The 18,193-nt window shown below is 39.2% G+C and overlaps 2 protein-coding genes across 2 annotated transcripts; one reads left to right on the top strand and one right to left on the bottom strand.

Annotated features, from left to right (window-relative positions):
• Positions 1-12,456: 12,456 nt before the first annotated feature.
• Positions 12,457-13,436, top strand: EAF01_002389 (uncharacterized protein; the record flags this gene model as incomplete). The annotated part of the gene is made up of 3 exons (XM_038910641.1): positions 12,457-12,858; positions 12,927-13,163; positions 13,376-13,436. Exons 2-3 carry the CDS (start codon positions 12,997-12,999, stop codon positions 13,434-13,436), a joined length of 228 nt encoding a protein of 75 aa, XP_038773563.1. The 5' UTR covers positions 12,457-12,858; positions 12,927-12,996.
• A 1,260-nt stretch (positions 13,437-14,696) lies between these two features.
• On the bottom strand, positions 14,697-15,116 carry EAF01_002390 (uncharacterized protein; the record flags this gene model as incomplete). Its single annotated transcript, XM_038910642.1, has 1 exon — positions 14,697-15,116. One exon carries the CDS (start codon positions 15,114-15,116, stop codon positions 14,697-14,699), a length of 420 nt encoding a protein of 139 aa, XP_038773564.1.
• Between the last annotated feature and the right edge of the window lie 3,077 nt (positions 15,117-18,193).

Here is an 18,193-nt window from a genome sequence, read left to right on the forward strand (position 1 = left end):
CCCGCTCCACGCCGACCACTACCAATACCAAAAAAATTGTTCATAAACAGATCACATTCTTCCATATAGTATCAAAAAATACAAAATAATTCCCACAGATCTGAGAAGCAAAACCTTGCCGCCCCCTCGAGGGGGCGGGAGGAGAAACCCCCGGTGGGGCTTTTTTCCGTTCGTTCGTCGATTCGAGCCAGGCGTTTTACCACTCCACCACCAGAGCGCATTTGACCTGCACAAACAAGCCTGTTTGCTGCCTTTGCGCTCCGGTACTGGGAATTGAGTTATCGGTCCTTATATAGTAGAGTCTGCGTGTTTGGGAGTGTTAAGTAATAAGTGCACGAGACGGTATACTGGCATTACAAGGAGAGTTTTCTATCACGGGTGGATTGATGACTTTTTGAATAAGACTTGCGGTATTAGTTAACACCTCACGTTTATCTGGGGCCGTTTGTAGAAGGGGATATGCGAACAAAAAATTTTTAAGACCTAAATCAATTTCTCTTTCTCCATCGAAGGACCCGCGTGTATAATCAGGCAATCGGCGTCATTTGAATGTTCAACTTTTACCTCTCTCACCTCACCATCAAATTCTACGGAGTTTACAAAAGCTTTGGTGTTATGTTCAAAGCGTTCAAATAATACACAATCCAGAAGATCAAGAACCTTCCCTTCATAAAAGTGTCAAGTGAAGCAAGTGAGCATGATGCGTTAGTGGAGGTACTCTGCCAGACATTAATCTTTGCCACACACGCAACATCTTGAACTGCGTGATCGATTGCTGGATCTAAGCTTCCTTTTCTTAATATATCACGTATTTTGATCTTTTTAGGCTCACACTCGAGACTCCGTCCTCTTACTAGGGCTTGACCTGACTCTCAATTCCGCACACGCATGAAAACGAATGGTGGGGCATCACAAATCAAATCCAACAGCCCAAATCTGTACATTACCATTCGATATAAAATATGTCCTAGTAACAAGCTTAAATAGTAGTGAGGTCCGAAGAAGTAGTTAAGCTTTCTCAATTTTACTTGGCTTGATCACACTTTGGTCTAAAGGGTGGGGTTGAATATGAGATTTGCAACAAAAGATAGGTAGTTACAATATGTCATGTGGTATGTCTCAGAGTTTGATCCTTTCAGATTTGTTACTGATAGACTTGCGTTGTTGGGTTCAGTAATGATAACATGCTCGGTTCTATTCGTTTAGTGAGTTGTACGGAAAATGTCACACAATCAACTAAAATACATACTAGAAGCATTCTTACACTCACAATTAGCATAATTTTTGTTATCCCAAATCATATAATTCGACAAAATATCCAATAACCCTAGCTTTTGGACGCTAAAATGCGACTGAGACAACCTGGGTATCTTCTAGTGATTTCAGCAACTCAACAAATATCTCAATTTATTTTGCGATCTTTTCCACCCATAATCACTAAACGAAATGTTGCACATCTACCACTCTTGAATTACAAGGGGATCCCAATAAGCCTTCGAGTAAATAGAGTTTGAATCTAGCACTTCCTAGCTCTCCGCACTGCTGCAAACGTATTCACTACCCCACAATCATCTAAAGTATTTTAATGACTGATTTAGACCTGTGCACATCTACATCCTCACTCTTACAGGGTTTGTCCTGACAAGTAAGGAAGCCATTCATTCCATCAGGAACTACAAGTAATAGTGTCTCTAGCTCCTGCCACTATAAATAAGCTTTTGGCTGGTTTTACCGATTTTTTTGTCAGGAGAATTCTCTTGCGTATCTAAGCTTTTCATTGTACGGACTCATCCTGACAAGCTCACGGGTATGTTTTTTATATAGATAGATCGGATTAGACTGATTAGGTCCAGATTTAGAGAGTCAAATTCAGCGGGCATGAAGTAATGTTTAGATCCTCACATGCGAAAACTACTAGCAAATACACCTGAGATTGCTGCATCAACTTTTTACTACCAGGCAAATTTTTCCACTATATCTAAAACATTCACTATGATTTTCTCTTATCAGTGTCTCTCAAATTTCCTACGATGTTCGATGCATACTGAAACTGAACTTAGAGTTAACGAGTCTCGAGTTCTGGCTTAAGTTTTCCAGAAAATTAAGTTCCAAAAGCACATGTTCATCGCCATCTGATGATCTTTCATCTACATGAACAGGGTGCCAAATAGTCCGGACTGCCATCCAACAATGAAGATCATTCATTCCCCAAACCAATTAGAACAATTAAACCATTTGAGATATTAAATTTGATTAAAATACTGTTACTCTCAAAGTTTCAATTGCTTTTGATATTTAAATCTTTGTATTGCTGGATTGCAGTTCGGACTATTGGATACCCCTGTATATGAATCTGAAGAACTCGATTCTATATAATAATTGACTAATACTAGCGTAGATATTACTGCTATCTACTACAGAGGATTCACTCAATTTAAGATTCTGCTGGAAAATTGTCTTGTCTTGCTCAACATCAATATATCATCTCTAGTCCTCGCACTGCAATCCTACCGTTTTTCCCGGTTGAAATGGCTCCAAAACAAACATTTTTTCATCGACTCTAGAAGATATTGATCTACGCTCTACACTTGGAAGCTTAATTTGAATTTTCGGCACGAGGCTCAGCTTGGCAGAGGACTATTGCTTAGTTATCTTTGCTGCCAGTAAAGTAAGTCTCTCGGTTGGTTCAAAAAGTTTTCAAGTATCTGGGTAGTTATTCATGGTTGCATAGTAGAATGCGACCGTTTACAATAGACATAACATGATAATATAGTGTAATCTGTGCGGTATCATAAACTGACATATCTTTTTTTTTCACGTCAACTAAACAATTTCCCGAACTTCATTTGAAAGATCAGCGCGGACGAGTTCGTTCATAGTCACTTAAGTCACTATTCGCCACCTGAAACTGAACATTTCTAGCCTTAGCCAGACTATCCTAGCGAATCTACAGTAAGTTACTCCTAAGCAAGAAACAGAACAAACCAAATTGCACAGCTATGAGCATCCTATGACGCTCATTGCTTTCCTTGAACGAGAAGTACTGAAAGTCTATCACGATTAAAACACGTGTTCTCGATAAAGCAATAGACAAGAGAGAGACCAAGTCGCGATTCTGTTGGAGAGCTGAAATCAAAGCTACTAGCTCTGTTATCACAAGCAATCATCACCCTTAAAAGCATGGCTCTTGGACCCCTATTTCAGGTGAGACTAGTGGAGAGAATTGGGCTCGATGAAGTTATGGTGGATTGGGCGGAAAAGAACATTATGCTATTGCAGTTAATATTGCGAGACCTTTTTGGATCTTGGGCGGCTTTCAAAAGTATCTTGATCAGAGAAACAATTGCTAAGTTGTTAAATAAAAATGAATAAATAAAAGAGCAACAGTATAACTGCTCAACACTTTCCGGAACCAAGCCACTGGTCCATTTTTCTGTATAGCTCGTTTAATCTTCCATAACGCTGCGACGAGAGACCTGCTCGATTATTACCCATTCATGCAATGGGTTTGACTAGGGAGTTCCGTGAATCATAGAGCACTCTTGAAAAAATTATTAAACAAGTCAAAGTGTCATGGATTATCAGACCGTTTTGCAACCGTGCCTTGGATCCAAAATATGAGGATACAATGACGACAATAAGGCTTGCTCAGTAACAACACACAGACACAGGAATACTTTCAATAAAAAACAGCACTAACATTTGAATTTGCAGGGCAACTTGTATGACTGACTATCACATAATATCGAGAACTTGATAAACATTCACAGTCTACGAGGTACATTAAACTCTAATGTACCTCGAAAGGCTAATTCCACCACAACCAGCATCATTTTTGAGATCTCTGAGCAATAACTCAACCCCCTCCCAAGCTTTCTGACAAACCTCCACTTCAGACCACTTGGAACCAGTCTCGGAAGTTCAGCATACCTATTCCGAACTCCCGTTTCGCTTTCTATATCTCTTCGAATTTTTCTCCCTTCCATATCCTCTTTCCGCTACAACAATCTTCATCTCATCCCCTCCCCTTATCCAACATCTAAACCCACAACCCCACTCAACACCCGAACACCTCCACATCCAGGTATATTTATTCCACCCGTCGATGCCCCTTCCCTCTCGCCGTGTAACTACCACGGCAACCTACATCCCATCCAGATCACCCCCCACAAACCTTCGGCAACAACCGACCGCAAAAGCACACCGAGATGAATATAGACAGACAAGCAGTAAATCACCTCGATCCAGAAAAAACACCCTACCACCCACCTCTCCACCCACTGCACAATCCCGTTCCCAAAACAAAGACAACTACATCTTTTCTTCTCGTGAAATGAAGTGCTCCACGTCGCACACTCGTGCTACACCGATTTATCAATCATGAGCCCTTATCCTCGCATTACTTACTTTCAAACGCTGTACTTCTTTCAACAAGGCAAAAAAATGCACGATTCCAAGCTCCAAAAAACCCCTCGATTCCCGATTCCCCGAATGCCAAGCTTCTCAAGACGTAGCCCCATATCGTCGCATTACATCGGCATACAATGCTCTATCTATCGCTGGTACAAAAGCTACAAAATTTTACCTCGACGTGACGTTGAACTAAACAATACATCCCCCCACCACCGAAATGCATTCCATTCCGTTCCGCCCGCAGCGCCATCCTCAAATTCTCCTTCCAATCCACTAATCCCGTATCCCCATTCCAAAATGCGCGATCCACCCAACCGCCTCACTATCAATCTAGTACGGCGATCCCGACGCCGTGTTCAACAGTAATCTGACGTTTATCTAAATACCAACCTGTTCTATGTAACCACGTGTGACGCACCCCACGCCTCCACTTCCCCCCAAAATCAAGGTTGAAACAATTTAATAAGGTTTAGTTAAAACTTGCCGTCGTGCGCTGTGTTGTTATCGTCCAAATGTGCAAAACAAGTAAAGTCAATGCTTGAATTTTCCGTACAACATATAATGATGCACATTGCATACATCAAATGGCGTAATTTGTGTGTACCCCCACCGCGTTGTACTCGCGTCCGTACCGCCGACGAAGAATAACTTAACGCTTGCCCGCCCAAAGCGAGGGAAGAAATGAGGAGACTCCGTCACAAAACACTAAGCGCTATCGTACATCGACCGATGATCTGGTGATCAATTACTTCATGTAGTATGTCTGCTTTGTAACGCGAGCGTTGTCTTTCCAATCCTATCTATGTCGCTTTGTTCCTCCTCGTCCCATCTATCCCGGCAGTGTGGGAGTGTGGAAATCTTCAATCTGAAAGTAAATGTTCCAATCTGTTTACCCCGCAAGACATGTACAGCGCCCTCGCCCCTCGCCTCGCCCCGCAATTTCCACCATTTAATCTTTACATGCATCGACCAGGTTACCTTGATGCATATCTTCACATTTACAACACGCGGAGACGGTAGATAAACCGGAGCGTTGTATTGGTACTTTTTTCTGCGCCATTATGGCATGATGATGATATGACATAATAAGACCACAGTGTGTCTGTACCATGTCTCTTGTACCTTTCACTTCCCTATCTTCATCACGCAGACCGAAATCTCCTGGTGGCAGACAAGTACCTGCAGCCAGACTCCCTAAAAGTGGTGCTAACGTGCACGACCTCTGCTGGTGGGGAAACGTATCATAGCATCACATCATATCATATCATACCATCATGTAATATAGGGCAAGGGCATGGAAATCTACCTTTCTCCATCCTCGGGATGTGAAACTGCTGCCTAGAAGTACCGTTTTCTCGATGGTAAATCAGGCGGTAATACAACAGCAGTTACATTACTTCTTTCAGAAGCACAACAACATTTCTTGTAGTCGGCCTGAATCTCGATCCAAATCTATTCAGTTCGGTCGAAAGGCCCTAGTAACCCCGATGCAGGTTCTCTTCGAAGGTTTCATTAAAAATATCTTCACAGCCGTTCTCATATAGATGCCGGCGAGACCGACGAGACCGACGAGATGTTTTGTGCGCCGAGATTTACTTGTACGTGCGGCTGAGTGAAACCATATGGCATACGCATAGCACCTTGGAGAAGACTGTTTGGATATCAGCGAGTGTGAGACAATCAATGAATCCGCCGGTCAATCAGAGATAGCCACATTTCAAGGCGTACATTCCTGATCTGCTTTAGAAACATATGTCAGCCTGAAGATATGCGTAAGTCGTCTATTCGGAAAGCCATTGAAAGATCGACAAACTATATTCCATCGTAAGCACTCTTTTAATGACTAGCTCCACCACGATACACGGTTCTTCTTCATCAGATTGGTAGGTGCAGTAGCGAACCTCGTCTGATGCGTGACTTCTCTTGAGATAATCTATCATAGGGCGTAGTAGACTTGCAGCTAGTCGAGAAAGGTGCTTCGGGTGGTCACATTGCGAAATTTGGAATATACTTAAAGAATGCGATCTATCAGATGCATCATGTAGCGAAATGAAAAAGAGCACCCACATTTGCATGTGCAGAACAGACTCGCGAAAGTATCATTGGAGGAATCTTTCTTTAGTGAGGATGAGGGGTAACCCTTAACTCTCGTAGAGTGTCATTAATAGCCTGTCATACATTAAACGCATTCCCATAATAAATCATTATCTGCACTCTGCTGGAGAATTCTCCTGGATTAAAGATAAATGTCAAGCTCGGTGGAGATGAAAAATAAAATCGGCTCGGAAAGCTACGTCTTTCTGCATACTCATGCGGTAGAAACCATTCCGGGAACATAACCATGTCGTTCTCTGCATGGAGAATTATAAGGAAATAGGTATCCGCGACATCCGCCAGTTAACCTAATTGGACTACCAATAATGATACTTTTGTGCGAGAATCGAGTAAGTAAGCAGAAATCCATCATTTAATTTGATTCTCCTCTTTTCACCCGTGAGACAGTCGATATGACCCAGAGAAGGATTTTGGTAGAGACATAATCATCAACAAGGATCTGCCAAGATATGCAACTAAGCAATCCAATTTTGGTGCCGGTTTAATTCTAATATATATGTATACCTCTATGTATATGCCTTCACGGGGTGCAGAAATGCATTGCAGTACGACAGTCATGATGATGAATTTGATATAAAATTGATGTAACAACGCCAGATGCCGTGTCTATGAAGACTGTATGTAGGGACTTTGGCCTCCTATCTATTCTGCGTATGAACACACTTGCGTCTAAACATAGATGAAATGGAATGCGCGTACCCGTTGTGCGATAATAGCTAATATGTTGCGTGAAGTTATACATCCATCATGTGATTTTGATTGTATACTTCAACACGAGGATGTGCAGGTACCTTGCTTCTTCTTCTCCTTGTCTTTGCCCTTGCTGCTTTCCCGTACTGGCAGATATGCTGTAACAACCCTGATGTAACTAGACCACATGCGCCCCTGTTATTCCAACATTGGGGGCCAAAGGATGAACTTTTCTGAGATTGTGAGTCCTAAGCCTGGTCTTCTGGTAGACCAGTACCTTTCCGAGGTTGTACTGATCTGGTAGATCCTTTTGCTTTTGCAATTGGAACAATATAGAATTATATGAGAGCCGTGGATCGTGATATGACCCTAGGGTACAGCGTACACGCACAAACTAGATTCTCGTTGTGGGTAAAGAAATGTCATCCCCAGATATTTCTCCGTATATTTCAAGGTTCCTACAATCTTCTAGGATTGTCAGTGGGGGGGTGGGATTGGTCTCCAATTTGTCCGATGAAACGAAAATGAGATGACAATGCTTGCTTGCTTGCGCATGAGAGGGACGAGGGGCTATTTAGCGTACAGCGGCATCAAACGGTAAAGTACCACTGTAGATCAAACAAAACATGTGGGCACAGGGTTTCAATATCCAAGGATTTTCATCGAAAAAGCTTCCAGAAAGATTCGAGAAGCTATTCTCGTTTGTCTTTCTTTATACAAAAAATGACTTGGAAACTTCAATGTTCCAAAGTTAATTGAGTGGTATGATTGGCCGATTCTATAGAACTGGCCACGCAATGGAAACAGTGTATTAAGCCCCCAAGTGTGAACTTCGTAATATCCAGAAAGTTGGTTCGTAACATTCAGATTAATTAATTAGATAGGATGGATCTTGGTTGATAAGAAATTAAATCATGATCATGGATCAAGGAATTCTGACTAGACGCAACCTTATGGTGACAAAGGCCGGTATACTTGTTTTAAAGGCTATAGGTACCTATTTACCTGTCTGCCTGTCTGCCTGTCCGTCGGCTTCAGTATTCAAACAGGTTGTTAACAATATGGAAGGATGATGCCATGCTTCCTGGTGCCTAGCAGCAGGAGGGTTGTTGGCGTTACATTGCTGAATGCTGTTCTCTTGGCCGCATATCTCGCCGTTTGGAGATTCGAGAAGCAACCGAACTGAGGTATATCCCTAAATTAAGATGGAGTGCCTATCGCCGAGTATATATTGAGTGGTATCAAATGCGCCGAATGCCATGAATAGAAATAATGTCATATCCATTCAAGGAAAATACCAATCCATCATGAGTAACCAAGAGTGTTTGTTGCTCATCGGCGTGAATATGTGTGATGTCGATATTACATGACATGAGATCAAGCAGGTCCTCCAGGAGCCTTAGTAATGTAACTATTAGATAATCTTTCTCTAAGTAAGTCGGATACTCTATTTTCTAGTCATTTCTGTTTTGAACCACCTTTTATTATTAAAAATGACAAAAAAAAAAACTTTCCTATCTATAGATAAAATAAATTAAAATTAACTGAATATGTAATTTAGATTGTTCCAAACTTATTTTGAAATTTGTATAGGAATTATATATAAATTTCAATTTTTATTAAAAAGAATTAAGAATAAAATGTTTATTTTTATAATAAATTAATAGTATATTTAATCAAAAGATTCAAAAAAATTCTAATAGATAAGTATTTAAAAGAGTATTTTTTAAAATTATAATAATTATTAATTCTTATCTAATATATATCTCTATAACTATTTATTTCTTTAAATTTTTAAAAAATCTTCATATAGCTCTAAATTTAAACCCTTTAAAAAGTTAATAAATTCTTATTATGAATTGTGATTGTAAAGTTATTGAAAGTTTGAAAACAATTTTAAATTTATATGTGATTTTTATATAAATTTAAAAATCGATATTTTAAGACTTTAGATTTTCATTTAAAAAAATCCTGAAAATTTAAGATTTTCAGAATAAGCTTAGAATGATCTAAATTATAATTCGTAAAAGCAATTAAGTAGATATATACTCTAGTTGTATCATGTAATTATGTATTTATATATAGCAGGCTATTTTGTATTTTATACATTCATAAAACCCCTTCTAATTGGTTAGAAGTACTGCCGACGCTAGTACAGGGTTGTTCCGGCCGAGTGTTACGACGGCATCCAACATACCACGTCACATAACATAAATTACATGTGATAAAGTGTTAAGAAGCTTTAGCACTTCTGGAGCACATTACGATTCTTAACGATCCAATATATCGGAAAGGTTCTAGAAACTAGGATAGAAAACGAAGATTTATATAAGGAAATGAGTTTTATTATAATATAAAGCTTTATGTTTAAGAACAATCATTAATTTCATTACTATAATTATGAGAATTACAACTAGTTATAACCTTATTAAATTCCTATTTAAAGTTTAGACTAAACCATTTCAAAAGAATTCTAGATACTTCCACGTAACCCTAGAGGCAGCTCCCGTAACACCGAGGCAGGTGGGAGGAAAGCCTATGAAACCTATTATATTATTTCAATTCAGTATATAATTCTTAAATGAACTAATTATTGGTTTAAGAAGGATACGAAAGACGTAGCATTCACGTATTCGTAGGTCCTAAATGTCTATATTGTATTCTGTCTAAAGAGCTAGCTATGTATAGAAAGTTATAGGCCATAAGTGTTACGGGAGCTGCCTCTAGGGTCACGTGGAAATATCTAGAGATCTCTCAAAATGGTTTAAACTAGACTTCAAGTAGGAATTCAATAAGGTTGTAATTGATTACAATTCTTATAATTATAGTAATAAAACTAATGATTGTTCTCTTGAACACAAAGCTCTACATTATAATGAAATCCCATTCCTTATATAGATCTTCGTTCTCTGATATTGATTTGGAGTTTCTTGAAGTCCTAGCTCCCAAGGACCTCCTTGGAGCCCTGGCTCCTGAGAACTCCACCACGTGACACTGGTCACATGGCATTCTGTTACCCATCGTAACAATATATAGACACTACGGAAAGAGCTAGTCTCTTTCGCATTCGCTTAGGGCTTGTAATACAGTAGCTAATGAATTGAAGCTATTAGTGTTCATATACTAAAAAAAGAATCAGAAAAGAAATAATTAAATTAGAGCAATTGAGGACTTTTTAATAATATAATTACTTTTAGAGTAGACTCTATAATAGTAGTAGAATTAATTGATTGAATTAAAAGTATTAATTAAAAGATATTTAAAGGTGTATTTATAAGTAGAGATACTATGATTTAAAGTAAGAGTTGAGGCCCCGGCTTATCGCACACCACCCTTTTTCGTGATAAAATCCCCGCAAAAATACTGTTTTCTTATATAAATTAATTATTTTTATAAATCTTTAATTATTCGAAAAATTGATTTGAAAATTGTATATATAAGAAATAACTATATAAAGAATATTCGATTAAAATTGTTCCTTGAAATTATGAAAATTGATAAAGTTTTAGGGTTTTAAAATTGAAATTTTTCAAAATTTATAATATGTAACGCTTTTCTCATATAAAAAAATCACTTTTTTTTCAAACTTTTAATTCTTTCAACTTTAAAAACCTATAACTTTATCAAAAAAATATATAAAAATATTTCATTTATTTTTTTGAATCATTTAAATGATTTTCGATCTTATATATCATTTTTATAAACCTAATTCATACATTAATTGAATTAATATATAGTTTAAAAGTTGAAGAAATGAGGGTTTTTAGTGTGTTTTCGCTTAGTATGCGATAAGCCGGGGCTTAAACTCTTATATTTGCCTTAGACGTTTTTCAATATCAGAATCTAAATTAGAATCTGAATTTTAGAATCTATCTTATAGAATGTTATTAGAAAACGCCTCGCTTAATAGGAATCTAAGTAACTAATTAGATCATTAGGATTTGTTAAGTTTAACTAAATCTTTACGTTTAATCTTGAATATATAATCTAATTAATAATATTTTTATTATAAAATTCTAAGTAATGAATTATTTATTTATTTCTAATCTTTCCTTCTCTTATAGATTTTTGAAAAAGTAAGATTTAGAATCAAGATTTCATTTTATAAATAAAGTAACTAAAAAAGCATTAAAATTGTAATCTCATCAATCAAGCATCTTTATTTAAGATATATTATACGAACTACTCAGACGTCCTCTAATAATAGTCTAGGAGATATATAAAATTATATTAAGAGAAAGCTATATAAGAATGAAAAGAAGAATATAAAGAAGAACTATAATACTACTATACTACTATTCTACTATTAAACTAATTAATAAATCTAATAAATCTAGTAGAAAAGAAAAGAAAACTAAAAAAAAGAGGAGTAAAGAGAATAAGAAGAATAAGAAGAATAAGAAGAATACTAAATTAAAATTAATTATTTAAACTCGAGCGTAGCGAGAATCGAGGGTTTAGGAGCTGATTCTTATATATATTATATATTATAAATGTATGTATATATATAATTAGAATTAGAATTATGTATTATATTATATCATATTATACTATATTATATTAGTACTAGTCATTAGAGGAAAAGAAATTAAAGTCTACGAATTTGTAGAGTTTTAAAATTATATAGTAATTAATAAGAAAAAAGAACTCTACGAATTCGTAGTCTGAAAACTCTTTCCCCCCGATGACTAGTGTATATATAAATTTTTAGTAAATTATATTGTATTTTGAAAGAGATATTAATAAGCCGAAAAGGCGATTTTTGATGTGAATGAGTAGCTCAAAATAGGGGTGGCCAGAGTATAAGGGGTTCAACTTATACGTCATATTGTATTTTTATTTTCGATTCTCTCATCACCCCTTTCGCACAAATCCGCGGAGAGAAGAAGAGAGAATGAGTGCGAAGTAATTATAAACGTTGAATGTGGACTGAAACTGGGCTTTACCAAACTGGGACCAAAACCAGTGTGGGAAGGGCCTTGCATATTGATTTTCCCCGAGAATCCAATAGAAGGGAAGGAGAAAAGTTGAAGGGCAGGGAATTGCTTCGAAAGTTCGATATCGTTCTTAATGTGGCTACGAAGTCGTACCCCGGATACGAGATTGAGACAACATATTTTCATTTGTTTTCAATCTAAGCCTTGACGAATAAGCATTCGAGACTTTCTCACTACTAGATTCACCCACAGAGATTTTCCTTACTCTTACCAAAATATCACATCTCAATTCGACAGCACATTTTGAGTCTTTCAAAGAGATTATCTCATGCTCGCACACCCCACTTGCGTTGGTGCATTGCAGAGTTAACCCAATGTACAGCCAGAATTTGTTCCATGATAGGGAAAATTATGACACGAATTGAGTGGTTGGAGTGATTGGAGTGATTGGAGTTATGCCAATAATTGGAGAGCTCAGGGAAACCGAGCACAACCGTGCCATGGTCACCCTCTTGGTTCAGCAGTTTCTATCTCACTTCGTACTTTTTCTTCCGCTGTCTTCCTATGGCGGGAGCAAGGATCTACTCTTCGCATTCGGACCTTGTACCTGATTTACTCAACCTTCCTAGGCTTCAACCTAACATGCCAAACCTCTTGGTTTTGGAGGTTTCTCACAAATCCGTCTTAGCTATGCGTGTAGCTGGTACGCTTGATCCGAATCCCGAGCATCCTGCCTTTTAGCAGTTCAGAAGCTATTTACCAACTAATAAGCTAGGACGGAAGGAAATAATAAAAAGAACGATCACGAATCTCTGTTGTGGGGCGTACGACCTTCTTGAAGATGAAACAATCTCGTTGCCCTTGCCAAGGGCTGAGAGCTGAGGAAAGAATTTTCCATCAGGGCTTCCAAACATCGTATCATGATCTCCTAATGCCAAAGCACCGCTCGCCAGATCCTGCCACGCAGCCCGACTTGGCTGCACAGCACAGAGCGCGACTTGTACCGAGGTACGTCAAAGCTACTGATCCATCTTCGTCCGATGTTTTTAATCTGCGTGCATGTTGACTGGTTAATGAGTTAACGCTAACTCACTTGACACTATTATTCATGATACCAAGACCAACCTTCCAATATTATATGTCATCTCAGGCGGTTAGGTCCTCAAATGTTTCATTTGGTTAAAATCAATACTGAAATCACTAGAATATCTATAATCTAGGAATGCAGGCAATCATGCTCCAGACGGAACACGGAATCAGCGGAACTATTTGATCGATTAAAAATAACCTTTATTTAGTAATCCAATTTACCTTCTTATCGGGTAGGATCATCCAAGTAACGCCATGGCCGAGGATTAGTTCAAGATTAATGTAAAAGGTCTAATCAGCAAAAGACGATTTCTGCCAAACCAAGAATTCGATTAAAAATAACCGTATTCAATGCTTCGATCCTTCCCCCCCTGATTACAAGGGAGCCCGATGACCAACATTTGGTTATACATTCAATAGGGAGGTCTCACCTCGTAATCTGTTGAAGTAATCCAAGCCATCGACTAATCAACGACCTGGATGGACAGTCAAGGCGAAACATCAATGCTGCTTATTTGGCCTACATGCCATGAAAACTACATACAATGCAGGGAATATAGCACATGGGGCAAGCATCAGCTATCTTTTGATGGGCGAGATTGGCTATTTCTATTGGTTGAGTGATGGAGGAGGTTTGAGCCTTATGACGGAAGGTTCCTGACTTCCTTGAACGATTATGCTGATCGGTACGACGGCGTATCTTTTGCTGAAATGGGATAGGGATGGGTTTCCTTGCGCTTGCTTGGATAGAATGATAGGCAGGCTCAGTGGTGCAAGAAATCACGACGTGCAAATGCGATGTATACATCATTTGTTCAAGAGGCATGTAATATGATAGACAGTAAATTGGGAAAATGTCGAAGAGTACCTCCTAAGCCCTGTGTGAACAAGACCGTTTTTCAGGTAGGATTGAGATTGAGGGGCAAGAGGGGGAAACTTTGTTTAGATTACTCTATCGAGGTTATCGATGCTGCATCTTCGCTCCACTATGGTACAGGATGTGACGTGAAGAGGTGGAAGCTCCATAGATACAGGATGGATTCACGCGTAAATATGCTTCTCATCCCAAGTGACCTCGATGTGATCCACGGTGAATGACTGATATCTACCTATAAAGTCCGACTGTGATTGAAAATGGCACTTTTACACGAGAACAGTTCTCATGGTCCATTACCGCACGTCTTATCTCCATATAATTTTGCTGCATGAACTCACTCTCTACTTCCCTCGTATATATATCTAGCCTTATCCATCTTCCAAGCGCGTCATGTTACACCCAGGTAGCCTCCTGTAAGTAATATAGCCCTGTTCGCAAGCTGGGAAGCTGGATAATGGAGACAACTGAGAAAGAATAGCTAGCAGACAAGCACGGAAAATAATGATATGTGATAGCTCATAGATAGAGTACAAGATTAAGATATTTATCTATCTATCTATATCTTCCGAATGTAATCAAACCGCATCGCGAACAAATGACATTCTCCCCGAGGGAAACAATGCGAATGGCATCATTTCGACGCCAAGCACGAGGACGAAGGAACGAGAGAGCACTGTACCGATTTGGTACTTACGAAGACCCGAGAAGGGCTGGGAGATGGGTCTGTTCAAATTACCTTTGGTCTCGTGAGTGTTTCTTCTGCAGAGCAAAGTCAGTCGAACTGGTGGTCGGTATACTACATGCACAGATTGAAAAATGATTTTTCGAAGCGGTGAAGGATGGGGGTTGGAAATATATGGATGATTAGGCACAGCGGGGGGGAGAGAAAATGTTGCTCGCTCGAGGTGCGCGAGGGGTAACGATTTATGATTGGATCCCATTGATATCGCCGTGTGTGCCAACGAAGCAAAATGCTTCGCCGGTTCTGATTTCATGAATGATTCCCAATGACAACGTTATATGCCATGTTCCTACCTTTTTCTACCTAACCTGACGGTCACCGTCCCCCTGTTGATGAATGTGACCACGAGACCTACTTTTTCACAGGAGAACAGCGTCTAACTTTCTTACTTTCGGGGGGATTCGGTTGATTGTTGATGGAATGGGATAAGATGGGATTAATGAAATGGAGAATGCTGTGGCAGTGGAATCAAGACAGGGTAGGAGAAATTCTGGTCTGCAGCGAGTAACATCATTGCAGCATTTCCTGTGCATAATGCACTGCACAGCACTGCGCAATTGACTGTGTGAATGATGAGATGATGAGACAACCTGCTGGTCTTCCTCTCCCGGTCCCTTCTTCTTAAGAACTTGAGGGGAGGGGGGAAATGTTCGAATTCAGATCCCTATCGCGATATATGCACGAAATAGTTGTGTACGACTGATCTTGAGTTTGGGTTTGGCTACTTTTCAATTTGCTCACGATATAACGGTGCTCCAGAAATGGGATGGAATATTATTATTGTATAGCCCCAGAATCCTAATGCTTATTGACGTCTATATTTCAATTTGAAGAAATTGATCTTGGATTCTAACCTGCTTTGACTTTGACATACGTGTTGAGATTACTCACTAGAGTTCATCACATCTACTTCGAGTACAGTCAAATACACATTGCTCTCATCGTGCCATCTTGCTTTAGATTTGTAACCAGCTCCTCCAGCCATTCCAAACGAAGTCAGGATAGACTGATTACTTGTACCCAGCTATTTACTTATACCATACCTCCGTTTCACCCTTTATTTTACGAATTGCATCTATTCCGAACAAAACATTGAGAGCCCTGTTCCTGGTATCTCAACACTCCAACTTCGATCGACATACGCTCCGACGAACAAGACGGCAGAAAGCTCAAAGTCCAAACATCAAGGCTTAACCTTTGATTTTCGTATATCGACCTATCTGCCCCTTACGAATCACATCTCTAAAACAAAGACAAATTATATAGCGATTGACAACACGCCACTTATCACATGCACAAGGCGTAGTCAACAAGCAACCAAAGCAGTCAGAAGTTAAAAGCCACCATCTCGTCTCGTCTCATCTCATCTAATCTCGCCTCGTTTCGAGAAGGGTCCTCGATCCATCGATAAGAAGGAAGGGAAGACCTAGCGACAGAAGGATTGGAAGACGGGAAGAAAGGAGCCAAAAGCCAAAGATACTTTTCGGCAACGAATGATTGTGATAGTTCTCAAGTAAAACATCTGGAAAATAGCTCTCCACTTTCATCATTTGATATCCATAGAAAAGCGAAACCATTCTGGCGCATGGGCTGCTGACTGTACAACGTTCGAACGCTCCAAGCTACCTTCACGGCAATTGATGGGATATCACGGATTGACCGATTCATACATCAATCTATCTTACCCACCAAATACATTCCAAGAGCAAGCAAAATCCAATACAATAATAACTCCACTACACGTACCACGCACGACGCACCACGCGCTACCTATTCATTATTGATTGATTGACTGACTGCGACATATCATATTGGACCCAAAACTTTCGATATTACTTATTTCGGTACCTCCCTACCTACACACACTGGATCCTTTTCAAGATTACGGAGTACCGAGCAATTCTTATTATCAATTTGTTTTAAGGCCAGCGAGCCGCGAGCAGCAACGCAACAAACCACGACAAGCAAAACCTGGAACTGTCAATCCAATCCCTGATGATCAATCGAGGAAAAAAGTTGAAAGTGTTAAGGTCTGTCTGGTAGCGCCCTTCATTACTACATTAGTGTTCAGAGCATCGACCTTAAGCAGCCTTAAATCAGCCTGACCATTCGGATCCATTGGCATCTATACCTTAGCTAGATACCTACGTTGTCTATCTATCATAGCTTGAGGGTATCACTATACAGCTAGCTACTCACATATTACATACACACTTCCTACGACAGCGTACACTCTCGAGACACTTCGTACACTACTATACTTTACGCTACACTTGATACCTATTCCTCACCAAATCACCAAATCACCAAATCACCAACCCACCAACCCACCAAACCCACAACCACTAATCCACAAACGCTCCCTCTCACTGAACCAACGATTCCTTGGACATCCAAAAGCCACTGAAGGAATTTATTAATTCTTAGCGGCTCTTGAATATCATAGGTACCAAGTGAAGCGAAAACTTGGATCTTCGGTTAATCATTTATTGATTCGCACACACCAACCAGCCACTATCTAGACATCTAAAGGTAGTAATAATAATAAAAAGAAAGGAAAATACGGACGTTAGTAGGGTTAACGTTTGTTTGTATCGAGAACACTAAGGAGAGGGAAGAGGGGAAAGAGAAATCATCATCATCTCTTCCTTATTTGTTGAATTTTTGTAGTCGACTTTCCATTCATTCGTTCTTCATCGATTACTACACACGGAAGAGATACCAGTCAGTTTAGAGCTCACTCCTTTGTTTCCTGATACACATCCATCATATCAAATCACCAAATTTACATTCCTTTCCTGCGAGACGAATTCCCCTAATAGTTGAACGGCATAACGCTTTCACGAAACCACTTCATCTTCTTCCTCTCTCTCTCTCTCTCTCTCTCTCTCTCTCTCGACTGTGAAGCCTTGCGGACGAGCCGAAAAAGAAGAAGAGGAAAACGCACAAAGCGAATAGCTAATTCTATTACAAAATACATTTATATTAGCTCTTGAGCATAATCAGCTACTGCAGAATACCGTCGGCTGTACCCCCAGCTTTTATCATCATTATTTTATTTTATTTACAGTTAGTTAACTTATAATTATTCTTTTATTCTCTCTTTCCTGCAGGCCTGGGATTCTGGGACTCTGGGATGGTTTGGCGAACAAGCCATCACCCTAACACGACTTTTTTATTATTAACATTACCTACATACATACATACATGCTAGGTACAGAGTATTTACTCTGATTATCTGATATCCACTCATCCACTCATCCACTCACCTAAAAAAAAGACAACCCATCTGCACTAAAAAGCTAGCCTTACTACCTTACTACCTTACTA

The sequence above is a fragment of the Botrytis porri genome, assembly GCF_014898465.1.
Source record: "Botrytis porri strain MUCL 3234 chromosome Unknown BPOR_003, whole genome shotgun sequence".
Taxonomy (NCBI): Eukaryota; Fungi; Ascomycota; class Leotiomycetes; order Helotiales; family Sclerotiniaceae; genus Botrytis; species Botrytis porri.